General features: G+C 42.5%; 1 protein-coding gene across 3 annotated transcripts in view; it reads left to right on the forward strand.

The window, feature by feature from the left end:
• Positions 1-6,526: 6,526 nt before the first annotated feature.
• The window catches only part of IMPDH1 (inosine monophosphate dehydrogenase 1), a 158,486-nt gene continuing 151,881 nt past the window's right edge, over positions 6,527-13,131 (forward strand). The window contains exons 1-2 of one of the 3 annotated variants that reach the window (XM_066592196.1): positions 6,529-6,804; positions 6,937-7,014. In XM_066592196.1, coding sequence (XP_066448293.1) covers positions 6,791-6,804; positions 6,937-7,014 — 92 coding nt within the window. In that variant the 5' untranslated portion in view covers positions 6,529-6,790. Of the gene's footprint in view, positions 7,015-13,131 lie in introns of all 3 variants that reach the window. The other 2 variants (XM_066592195.1, XM_066592194.1) reach the window with 2 other exon arrangements.

Here is a 13,131-nt window from a genome sequence, read left to right on the forward strand (position 1 = left end):
TCAGCTCATCATCCATCGTTTATGCAGCATAAACGATGGACGATGAGCTGATCGCTCATCATTCAGTGTAAATAGCAGCTGTTCAATACTGAACGGCCGCTATGTTAAGTCAATAGAGAGGAGCGGGGAGCACAAGGAGAGAAATCTCCTGCAACCGCCCCGCTGAGAGCTAACAATACTAGCTCCCGTGCAGGGAGTTTTGTACTATAGTGAGCTGTTCCATGAATAGTGCAAAGAGTAATGAAGATAGAGGGCAGACCTGTCTGGTGCCGTTATTAACAGAGAATGGAGTTGAGAGTATGCCATTCGTTCTGACCTCTGCCAAAAGTCTGTCATAGAGAGAGAGAACTTTGTCTATGAATTTCTGCACTATGCTCATCTATGTGAGTGATGCCTGGAAGAAACTCCAGTGCACGCGATCAAAGGCTTTTTTGGCATCTACTAATATTAAACAGAAAGGGGATTTTAGTTTTTTACCTTCCTTTATCAGGAGTAGGGTTTTGTTGGTGTTATCCCTGGCCTCCCGTCCCCCACAAACCCCACCTGGTCTCTGTGTATTATTGATGGTAGAATAGGATTAAGTCTGTTCGCTAAACTCTTGGAGTATAGTTTAATATCTATGTTTATCAGAAAGATGGACCTGTAACTAGTGAACAATTACTTTTTAGTGCATCAAAAAAGTTACATTTTTGGTGAATGGAGATTTAAGAGTTCAACAATGCTTTTGGCACACTTTTTTAATTTATCTCCAGCGTGGTCACAAAGGTCTTTTTTGTTTGCTCACTGTTACGGTGGGGCACAAAAGGGCTGAAGGTAGGTGACCACTGAGTCCAGGGATGTAATTGTTATACTTACCTTCACCACTTTCCCCCAGGTTTCTGCGCTGGAAGTTGCTGCTCAATGCATTGAGCGCCGCGCTAAATAGTCTGCCCGTTCTCATTTTATAATGGGCAGACTTCTTAACATTGCCAATTAATGTACTAAACGACAGCTTTCAGTGCTCATGACATGGTGGGTAAGTATAACACTTACATCCCCAGACTCAGCAGGTCACCTACTTTCAGCCTATAAGCCTAGCTTATAGGTCTAAAAGTAAAAAATAGATGGCAGGGTATCTTTAAATATGTAAAGGCACGTGAAGAGTCCACAGAGTTACCCCCGGGCTCCTTTATTGCAGAGAGACTGTGAGTAGCTAAAACGCTGGAGAATACATAGAGAAACTGTGTAATTATAAAAAGCGTTTCATAGATTGCATAATATCTATAGAGAGACTGTGATCATACAAGATGGCTATGTAGTCGGAGAGAAAGCATACTGGATTCTACCAGGGCCAGCAAACTGTAATTGTCTTGACAAAGAGCAAAGTCAGCATTGTCAGCACTGTCAGAGTATTGGAAACTGTTAAAGTGCCACTAATTCAGTTGCCAAATAAAGTTTGTTCTGCTTTACTGCAATGTGTACTCCATCTTGTAAGTGTTCTGTATGCGTGGAATCCCTACAACTGCATCAGTTGTGTTGGAGCAGAGAAACAGTTAAAGAGTGAATAATGATTATTTTATACCTTTACCTAGTCTTGAACAAATTTTTCAAAATCTTGGAAAACCTCTTTTTAACACCTTCAAGGCCAGAAAGTTTTCGGTTTTCTCATTTTTTTTTATCCCTGCCTTACAAAAGCCATTATGCTTTTATTCTTCCATCCACATAACCATATGATGGCTTATTTTTTGTGGAACGAGTTGTACATTTTAATGGTACAATATAATGTATTAGGAAAGTTTTAAAAATTTCTAAGGTAGGTGAAGTGGAAATGCAATTGCAACACTTTTGGGGAGTTATTTTTTGTACTGTGTTCATGGGCCAGTAATATGACATGGTAATTTCATTCTATGTATCTACTGTATGTATCATTATGATTACGGCAATACCAAATTTACGCTGTTCTACTTTTAAAAAACTTATTTTAAAGAAATTGCTTTTGTCACCATAATAATTTTTGTTATTTTTTCATTCAGTGCTGTGTGGGAGCTTGTTTATGCTGGGCAAGCTTAGGTTTCTATTGGTACTATTTCTGGGTACATAGCACTTTGTAACCACCACAGGAAGGGTGTTTGCTTGTGGGTACACTTGCCACTATTAACAGTCTGCATTCGGACGTATTCAATCAATGTCCCTATTTATTTTTGAGCAAAATAGAAACAAAATAAAAAACAGAAATAAAGTAATCTAAGGAATCAGGGGTTACGTTGCTGCTACGGTACCTTAGATTCAAGCTGCACCCCAGGTTTCAAACTCTGAATTTAAAGAGATTGTCGCACTATTAAGAAAAATAATGATAATTTATAATAGCTGGATATGGCATAAAATATAAAAGAGAAAACACTCACCTCTCTTTAGCCAACTCTGGTTCCCGGTATATATGTCTGGCAGAAGTCAGGTAACCTTTGCAGCTAATCAAAGGCTACAGCATCTCTATCCCAAACTCCTGACATCATAGTGCCCAGGATATGAGAGCTGAAGCCAGGATTTTGGATGGTGATGCTGTGGCCTCTGATTGGCTGCCGCCAGACTATATACCTGTAGCCGATGCTGCTCAGCTGTTTCCTGGGGGCTGAAGAGAGGTAAGTATTGTCTCTTTTTAATTTTAAGCCATGCCCAGGTGTTAGAAATGCTTTTATGGTGGAAAAACCCCATAAAGGCCTTATTCACACGAGTGTATATCGACCAGCGTTTTCACGGATCTTTTACATCGAACAGGAACAATTCCTGGAACTATCTTCCTGGCCGGACTACGGCCGTTGTCATAGACTCCTATAGGAGCCAATGACAGCGGCCGGAGAAGGGAGGTGGGAGTGAGTTTAGCAGCGTGACTGCTAAACTCCCTCCCACTTCTCTTCTCCTCCCCGCTCCCCCCTTGCTGCTGTTTGCAATAAGAATGGGCCACGGTGGGGTGGAGCATAGTAGCCTGCAGTGTCGGAGACCTTTTTTGTCTGAATTGAAAGCACATTTCAGATTTTATGTAATTGAGTATGCTGATTTCAAAAATCAAGACAAAAAAATTCTCCGAAAACCGGAACACCTCCCTATTTACACTTGAAAAGCCGAAAAATCATATTTGTATCAATAATTTTCATATTTTATATATTTATTTATGTTGCTTATTATTTATTTTATGCCCAAAATAAAAGAAAACATATTTATTTGTTATTTATTATTAATTAAAACCAAAATACATGAAACATCATAACCATACTATTAGTTATTTATATTTCTGTACGTACAGTAGAAAAAAAACATTACAATCTTTACAACAGTCATATACTCATTAGCCTACTCAATTTACTCGTATACTATTTAGGTGAAGGATAGTTAAAGTCTTTTTTTGTATCGAAAAATGGCAATGAATTTTTCCGTTTTTTCCGGTGATTTAGGGAGATGTTCCGGTTTTCAGAGAATTTTTTCGTCTTGATTTTTTAAGTCAGCATACTCGATTACATAAAACCTGAAATGTGCCTTCCATTCAGACAAAAAAGGTCTCCAACACTACAGGCTAGAGCATAGCTCCGCCCCTCCCTTTGCTGGCTGCAGACAAGGGGAAGGGGCAGGAGCTTAGCTCCACCCCCTCCCCTCTCATTGCAAATAGACGGAGAAGAGGGGAGGTGAGCAAGCGAGGGGAAGGGAAGGGGGAGACATCTCTCCCTGCCCGACGGCATATACGCCGTGCTCATGCATCACATGGTAGCATATATCGGTCGGCCGTGAAAATGCCAGCCCATATATGCTTGTGTAAATAACCCCTAAGAATGTACTTCAATAAATCTTCCCCAGGTGCCCTTAAATGCACAATAATTTAGTACTTAGAATCCTACAGTCTAAGGGATCTTTCACACGGGTGGAATTTTCCACATTCCACACTGCAAGACGCTATGAATTCCTCACCAAAATCTGCACAACTCTGGGTACAACCATTTTAAAAAAAATCCTGAGTATTAAAACCTTAATCTTCATTAATCTGTGAGAGAAATGGTTCCTTAAAGGTGCATTATTGTATGTCTATGCAAATTCATCCTCGACTGTAGTTTCTGTTTTGTTTCTCCAATTTATTGGAGAACACTAGACAAACTCAGACTTAGGCCGGCTGCAGATGAACCGGTCGGATTCCTGTGCCCGGCCGGTGACACCGCGTACCTCTCTTCTTTCTCCGTTATCTGTACTGCGGATGGTCTGATTATTCGTGTTGATTTTCACTCATGTGCAGGAAAAATCACTTTTCCATAGCATGCTATGGACAGTATTTGCTGCGGAACCCGGAGGCAGATACTCGCCCCGGATTCCGCAATGCAAATATGCTCATGATCAGGTGGCCTAAATAGGTTTTCTGGGAATTAAAAATAGAGGTAAAAGGGCTTAAAATTAAGAAAAATTGAATACTCGCCTATCCTAGGGGCTCCCCATCCAGGGCTTCACCGCCGATGCCCAACACAGAAGTGGCTGAGCAGTCACAAGCACATAACTTGATAAGGGCCCTCTGCCTGAGACGTTGCCTACTTAAAGGGGTTGTCCCGCGAAAGCAAGTGGGGGTATACACTTCTGTATGGCCATATTAATGCACTTTGTAATATACATCGTGCATTAATTATGAGCCATACAGAAGTTATTCACTTACCTGCTCCGTTGCTGGCGTCACCGTCTCCATGGTGCCGTCTAATTTCAGCATCTAATCTCCCGATTAGACGTACTTGCGCAGTCCGGTCTTCTCCCTTCTGAATGGGGCCGCTCGTGCTGGAGAGCTGCTCCTCGTAGCTCCGCCCCATCACGTGTGCCGATTCCAGCCAATCAGGAGGCTGGAATCGGCAATGGAACGCACAGAGCCCACGGTGCACCATGGGAGAAGACCTGCGGTCCACCGTGGGTGAAGATCCCGGCGGCCATCTTCGCAAGGTAAGTAAGAAGTCACCGGAGCGCGGGGATTCGGGTAAGTACTATCCGTTTTTTTAAAGCCCTGCATCGGGTTTGTCTCGCGCCGAACGGGGGGGCTATTGAAAAAAAACAAAAACGTTTCGGCGCGGGACAACCCCTTTAATTAATTTGTGTATGTCTAGAGTTTTTAAATAAATCCTCAAAAATTTTACATTTCGTCAAGTGTGTCCAGTCTCTGTGTTCTACAATATCTTCTCTTTTGTGACATTCACCAGCGCTTTAATATCTTGCAAAATAGTTTTAAGTATCTGTCACGGTCTGTTGGCCCTGACAGGGTTGTGATACCGATGGACTGGCTGCACTGTTCCAGTCTGTCCAACCGGTTGATGTTTATGTTTTTTGTGGTTGTTATTTCTTTAGGTGTTACTTTGGTCATTTGTCTATATTTCCTCAGTGTTTCCCTGTCACTGATTTTGTTCTCTTGTGTCATATGTGGATTTTACCCTGGTGTTTGCACAACTCTCCTGCCCAATTGCATTGCCTCAGACATTATTTAAGTCTGCTTCTGGGTCTGGTTGTTGCTTATTATTTTCTCAGTCATTATGGAGAGAGGACATGTTAGTGGTGAGAGTTCTACTGTAAGGGTAATTGGTGCTTTTGTTCATTAGTGTTTTCCTTCCTTTATTTTCTAGAGTTAGTGGCCGAGCCACAAGATGTGGGGCCACCTTTATCAAGGCGATAACCTCACTTTTTGGAAGGGCGGTTCTTGTCCCATTAGTCAGGGTGAGATTGCCCCTTCTTCCTTTTGTTTAGATTATATGATATTTTACTCTGTTCCGCAGTCTTCTATCTGTGTGAACACAACCTTACATTCGTTCTGGGCATGGTGCGTCTTACACTCAGGGCGAACATGACAGTATCTTTCTCAGGCTGCTCTCACATGGGCGTATTGTCATTGTCAATAGCCGATTTATTTTTATTGGGCCACTCATACCTACATTTTTATTGTGCAAATATTACAGCATGCTCTATCTTGGCATGTAATAGGCACACATACATGGCAAGATAGTGCATGGGGATTGGCGGCAAGCAGCAAGTATGCATATCATTGCATACTTGCTGCGCACCTGTGCGCGAGAAATTTGGGTGTGGAACGCTGGCAGACACAGTTGTGTGAGCCTGGCCAAATAAAAATCTATTTTTTGTCTGCACTTTATTTTCTATATCATTTGCCAGGTCATATCTGTGTGATATTTATGTGCTTGTAACCTCCTGATAACAATGTTTGCAGTCAACTAGGTTCATTGTTTTTTGACTACCAGTGCTAGTTTCAATGGACAACTTTTCAGATCGTTGGTAGCTTATAGTACAGAGACTTTAGGGTTAAAGTAGCCAGAAACAATGCTGACATTCTGAAACTTTGTGAAGTGCCAGTTCTCTCCTGTGTACTGACTGCTACACTGCTCTTATCGGTCCTGCCAGCTATCCACAGGGGGCACAGCTGTGGGCTCTGTGATAAAGGTGCCCAGAAGAAGGCATGAGCCAGGGACACACTAATAACAATGTGTCCTCTGGGTGGAGACATCTCCTGGAGACAGAAGCTCAGGGAGAAGAGGGGGCAGGGATTCTGCAAGTGTGCAAATTCCCCGGCTATCAGCAGGTTAAATACTCCGATCCTCTTTGACAGAAGATAGTGCTCAGCTCAGGAGCCGAGGGCATAAGCTGCCTCCTAGCTCAGCCAACGCTGGGCACAGCTGCCTGATAGCTAACTGCTACTGTCGCCCTGCGCAGGATGGCACGCTGAATACCTGGCACAACTCTTCCTCGTGCACTTGTCACCCAGCAGCAGCTACAGTACCTACTCCTGCTGGGCATGGACGGCTACAGGTATGATGGCAATGCTCAGCAGGGGCTCTATGACTACCGGCTCATTGTGGGGGATGTGAAAGAACCCCCAATGTCTCCTCCTCACTCTTCACAAAGGCGCTCTTTGATAAATGGTTTCTCCCCTGTGCACAGTGGGCATCTTCATGGGCATGAGACAGCGGCTCAGCGGTACAGTGCAACTCGACTGCAGGCTGGGTACGAACCTGAAAGGTAAGGGCATCACCGGATCTATTGCTATTCAGTTCTTTCACTTTATGTGGTACCCCAGAGTTTTATTGTAGCACTTGTGGAGAAGTTTATGCAGGCTGTCACTATTTACTAGTTAAGTTTGCTGTAGACCTGACACAATATCATTTTGTATTCTTTTAGTTGCTTTTGTTGTAAAGTAATCAAAGTAACCAATTACTGAGTTTCAGAGTTGGAGATTGTTTATTTAAAAACTCCAATAAAATGTTTTCTTGTTTATGTCATATCATAGTGATTGGTATTATACCGCACTGTGATCATAGGGCCCTTTCACATGGAATAGTTATCGTTCCAAAAATCGTTAGATTGTATGAATTTGAACGATAATCATTCAGTGTAAACATGGGCAACGATTGAAGGACGAACAAGAATTAGTTCACTTCTCATCCGTCGTTCATTTTATGCAGACATAAAAATCATTCTTCGCTCGCTTACACATAGTTGCGTGGAAACAGTGATCATTTTGGCGCTCACATTGACTCGTACAATAAATGTGAAGGACTGAAGGATTTACAGGCGAACGTGCAAACAGTTCATCTGCCTGTATAAGCGGGCTGCACAAACGAATGCTGTCATCATTCACTCATGCGAACAATAAATCGCTCCGTGTAAAATAAGCCTACTTCGACCGCAATAATGCCATAACCAAATTCACTTAGGTGCCCTGACTGCACTTGTAAATCTGCAAGAAAGTTTTACACTTGAGTTGAAGTAATGCTAGGAGGAGTGCTAATCCACGGACAGCACACGGACCCATTATAGGTCTATGAGGGCATGCACACTGACATTTTTTCATGTAAACTGATGCTCCACGTGAAAAAACTAATTGCATGTCCAATTCTTGCCCATATCACAAACAAGCAAAAGAACATGTTAATGCATGTCAATGGCCGGTCTGTCCATAAATTGGACAGCACACAGTCAGATGTCTGTGTGCTGTTTTATGTGAGTTGCGACCAAGCCTCTCAGACACAACTCACACACATGGGAAGTGGGCAAAGGCCTAAGGGCGCCCACCCACTGGCGATTTTTTTTTCTTTGCGTTTTGCGTTTTTTCTCAAGAGCAATTAGAATTGAATGTACTCCTGTCCACTGGCGTTTTTTTTTGCGTTGCGTTGCGTTTTTTAACATAGGAACTGTCAGTTGCATATGTGTCCTTATTTTTCTCCTAATGCACCCATGAAAGTCAATGGAAATTAATGGAAAAGCCGCGAAAACGCCGTGAAAACGCGGCAAAAAGCGCAGCGAAAAACGCCGCGAAAACGCTGCGTTTTTCACGCACGAAAATCGCAAACGCCAGTGGGTGGGCGCCCTTAGGCTGGACTCATACTGGCGCTATTCATCTCATAACAACTGCAAACAACTAAAGTGCACGGATGGCGCCTGCTGGACCCCAATTAACTATAATGGCCAATAGTATTTTACTGAACAAAAACTCACTGTATACTTCACTATTTTGCTCTGCACTTTGAGTTGGATCTGCAGTGGAAGTACCAAATAGTGCCTTCGGTGCAGATATGCAACGAGCCTATTGCATGCAGATTCTGTTGCGGATTTTGGTTGGATTTTAAGGCTACTACCCTAGCATATTTTATATACTATGTGTGAATAACATCAAACAGTCATGCATTTATATATTGGCTTGTACATTTTCCAAAAGGCCTATGGGATGAAATCAGATTGGTTGTTATGGGCTGCTCTCCTCCTTTTATCTTCAAAAGTTTTCATAACTTTCTCTATTACACCTTGACCCTGAAAAGTAGCATTATAACATGTTGTGTAACATCTGGCAAGAAACTGCTCACACTTCCAAACATTATTGATTGGTGTTTCCTCACTGTACAAGAAAATGAGGCCTCACTCACACAACTGTGTGAGTGTATATTACTCACGTTGTTTTCACATGGGAATACACAGCAAGTGCATGCGTACTTATTACGTAAGTTCAATCCCCATAGCATATCTTGCCGTGTATGCACGCGCAATACAGTCCAAGATAGGACATGCTGCTTTTTCTTTTGCACGCATGTTTCATGTGCATTGTCTGAGCAGCATAATGCTGAGTAAGTCCTTAGTCAAGTAGTATTTTGATGGTACATTATATGTGATTGTGCATTAGTGTTGTGTTCAGACACTTAAGAGAAATTCATGGTGACAATAGCAAGTTTATGGGTTAGAAATAGAGGCTTATAGCACTGCATATTGTCCAGTTTTTAAGGTAAATTGCAAGTACTTTATGTACTATTAATGTTGGAAAATATATTAGGAAATTGTATACATAGCGATTTATGGTATTATTGTTAACATCACTCTACCCATGGCTGAAAATTCACTATCAGGCCGCCTGCACACAGGCGGAAATCCGGCGGCGGGATTTCCGCCGCTCAAAGCCTGCATAGGATTGCGTTAACAAACGCAATCCTATGCAAACCGTGGCATGTCCTATTTCTGTGCGGGGCTCTGCGAGCCCCGCACAGAAACGTCACTCACCCGCCGCCGGCTCCGGTATGCGCATGCGCCGGCTGCCCGGCAGCCGGCACATGAAAGAGCTGGAGCTCCGGGGCGCGGGTGAGTATCCTCGCCGCCGGGTCCGACCCGCCCGTCTGCAGGCGGCCTCAGAGTTAAAGCCACTGCTTATGGCAGTCTGTACTCTTCCAAGTATGTAAAAGTATGTAAAAGCCCTGAGTTGAGCTGTCTGCAGTCCATATGGTTTTTAAATTTGAATTTTATGTATTGCTTATCTATCACAACCCTTTTGAGTATAAGGCTAAGAATATATGATGACTTTGGTCACATGACATCAAGTTTAAAACTGGTTATGCAACCCAAAAATGTGTGCTATTTGTCTGCAACTCTGCTGTCACTTGAGTGACTTTTTTAGATTTGTGATCTGACTGTAAAAAGCAAAACACAAATTGCAGACAGGTCGCAAGCAAATCGCAGTCGCACATGACTTATATTATGGCCTATGATGGCAAAGTTGTGTGTGACTTACGAACAATACCCAGTAGGCCTCAATTTTTCACAATAGTTGTTTCAGTCACAAACTCATAGACAAAGCATTTTATGCAGTGACACAATATGATATTGCGATCTACAAGTTGTGATCAAAGTAGCCCTTTCTTAATACAGGAAAACTCATTCTTATGTTACGGTTCAGGTTCACATCTACACTGGAACCTCTGTTACAATCATAGCATCATAGAATGATAGAGTTGGAAGGGACCTCCAGGGTCATCTGGTCTAACCCCCTGTTTAATGCAGGATCACTAAATCATGTCTGTCCAGCCTCTGTTTGAAGACTTCCATTGAGGGAGAACTCACCGCCTGTGGCAACTTGTTCCACTTATTGATCATCCTCCCTGTTGGGAGGTTCTGTCACAAAATACTGGAAAAAATAGCACTGCATGCAGCGCTTTTTCTTCCGGCAAAATGCCAGGCAGCTGAGTGGAAACCGAATGTACCATGTTACAGTCAATGGGGTCCGTTCGGCGTTGTTTGGTTCCCTCATAAATCTGACCTGTTCGGCCAGGGGATTCCCCTTTCCTGCTCCCCTAACGGAGCAAGAAAACTGAATCTCTGCCACATATGTGGAAAAAGCAGCCTTACTTGTTTATGAACAACATGTTTTTGGGGTTAGATATCACTTGAGGTACTGCAGCATTGTTTTCAGTTTACAGTTTGCTTGTGTATTGAGTCGCTGTTTTCAAACCTGTTTGCAGTAGGTTAGGCCGCCTGCAGACGGGCGAAAATTCCGTGGCGGGATTTCTCGCGAAATTTCCGCCCCTGGAAGCTGCCATAGGATTGTGTTAGCAAACGCAATCCTAGGCAGACCGCTGCGGTTTGTCCGCGCGAGATCTCGCGCGGCAAACAAACCGCAGCATGCTCTATTTCACAGAAACGTCACTCATCGGCTGCTGGCTCCGGTCTGCGCATGCAGCGGCTGCCCAGCAGCTGGCACATGAAAGATCCGGAGCTGCGGGGCGCAGGTGAGTACGCGCTGCTCTCTGCAGGCGCTCGGGTCGGGTCCTGCGGCGAGAATTCTCGCTGCCGGATCCGACCCGGCCGTCTGCAGGCGGCCTTATACTTAGGCCAGCTGCACACGACCAGATTTGCATTGCGGAATCCGCGGTTGGCATCCATCTCCAGGTTACTCAGCAAATACCTTCCATATCATGCTGTGGAAAGTGATTCTTCCTGTACACTCGTGGAAACCAATTGCGGTTATCGTGAGCGGAGGAAAAATTGCAGCATGTTCTATTTTTGTGCGATTTCCGTACGGATGGCTTCCATTGACTTCAATTGACATTGCAGATAGGTTGTGGGTACCCATGTCATCGACTACCGATGGTGCGGGAAAAAATCTGTACTGTGCATGTCTGATGGCGAGCTGTGCAGACCATCCGCAGTACAGATGAAAAGACGTAATGACAGATACACGCGGACACTGGCCGGGCACATGGTCGGATTCCACTTCGAGCTCCCGCATGTGAAATCGAACCCATTCATGTGCAGCTGGCCTTAACAGCAGGAAAGGAGTTTCATTTTTAGTGGTTTCTGAGACCAACAGGTAGCCTGGATTGGTTCCCTTGTGTTTCCTCTGGGTAACTGGCTTAATTCTACTACATCAGTGCTGGTAAGAGGCATTGAGAGCAGATGTTGGCTGTTTAAAGAACGATGGGCACTTAGCACTGCTGTGAACTAAGCATTATTAAGGAAACACTATTAACGGTTTCTAAATAATGAAAGTGGTATTTTTATTTACAATATACGTAATACAAAACTGCGTAATTACAAGTAGGACATAAAGTAAGGTTAAAAAAATAGACATCAGCAGGCAATCACATTTTATTGGATAATCCCTACTATAAACTCACTTTGTACCTCTAGTGTCGTTTAGAAAATAGTGTATTTACCAGATATAGAAACTTCTGACAAGTTATTCCGACATGTTTGAAATTCTTATCTGTGGAACTTTGAGTGCTGGGAGACCCATCGGTAGCTATAATATAATGAAGGGGTTGTGGCATTTTGATTACAGTATGAGTGCCTTGTAAGTGCTTCCTCTTCTGTCTACATTTGTAGAATACAAGCTGATGTACTGTATATAGTACCTATTATCTACAAAACAAGTAATGAATTTGCTTTTCTTTACTGCCCAAATTGTTTTAAAGTGAGAGTTTCAGATAATAGGTATATAGTAAGGAATTTTCACATTGTAATTATGTAATATACCAGATAAAATGTCTCCAGAATTGATTATACATTTTTCTTGTTTCTTTTTCTTGTTTCTTTATTGATAAAAATAAAAAATGGTATATTTCAACAATTTGTAGATTCACTACTGTTTATATATGTTCACAAACTCTTTTTTTTTACTGCCAAACTTTATAACAAATCCATAGCAAGTCTTGTAACGTTGTGTTCTTGAATATATTTTAGTTCTGTATGAGAGGTGAATAATCTGACCTGTGATCCTGAGAAAGTAAAGCTCACCAGGGGAAATTGTAATTATGGTCTCCAGAATGCACATAGTACATTGTAAGCCTTCTCTATCATTGTAACGTACTTTTTCTGTTGGTCCCTAGAGAGCTTATATGCTAAACCTCTGTCTTAGCTAATGCTAAATGATGGCTCGGAAGGTGCATTCACTTACATGGAATAAGAATGTTTATCCTTTATACGTGCAAGCCACTGAACAATGATGTAAATGATTTTTTTCATCCTTGCGTCTTGTAATTCAAAATGGAGTACATGTTGGTCTTTAGAGGGAGTGTCATCAGAAAGTGATCTTTTACATAAATCACATTTTTGTGTCAAACATTTTTAAGTAATTTTTGTTGTTTTTTCAACTTTCTATCATAATCTGTATTTAAAAAAAAAATCTAAAATGCAGCATTTTTCATATTGACTCCAGGCCCTAATAATAGTCTGATACTTCCTGAAGTGTAGAGAACGCTTTGCAGCAGTCGTCTCGCTAATCTCACAGGCAGGATTATACTGACAGATAACACCTATATGTAGATAAAACTGGATCCACCATTCGCACATATGTACAAGCGAGTATATGCAAAACACTGT

This window comes from Eleutherodactylus coqui, chromosome 2 (assembly GCF_035609145.1).
Source record: "Eleutherodactylus coqui strain aEleCoq1 chromosome 2, aEleCoq1.hap1, whole genome shotgun sequence".
Lineage (NCBI taxonomy): Eukaryota > Metazoa > Chordata > Amphibia > Anura > Eleutherodactylidae > Eleutherodactylus > Eleutherodactylus coqui.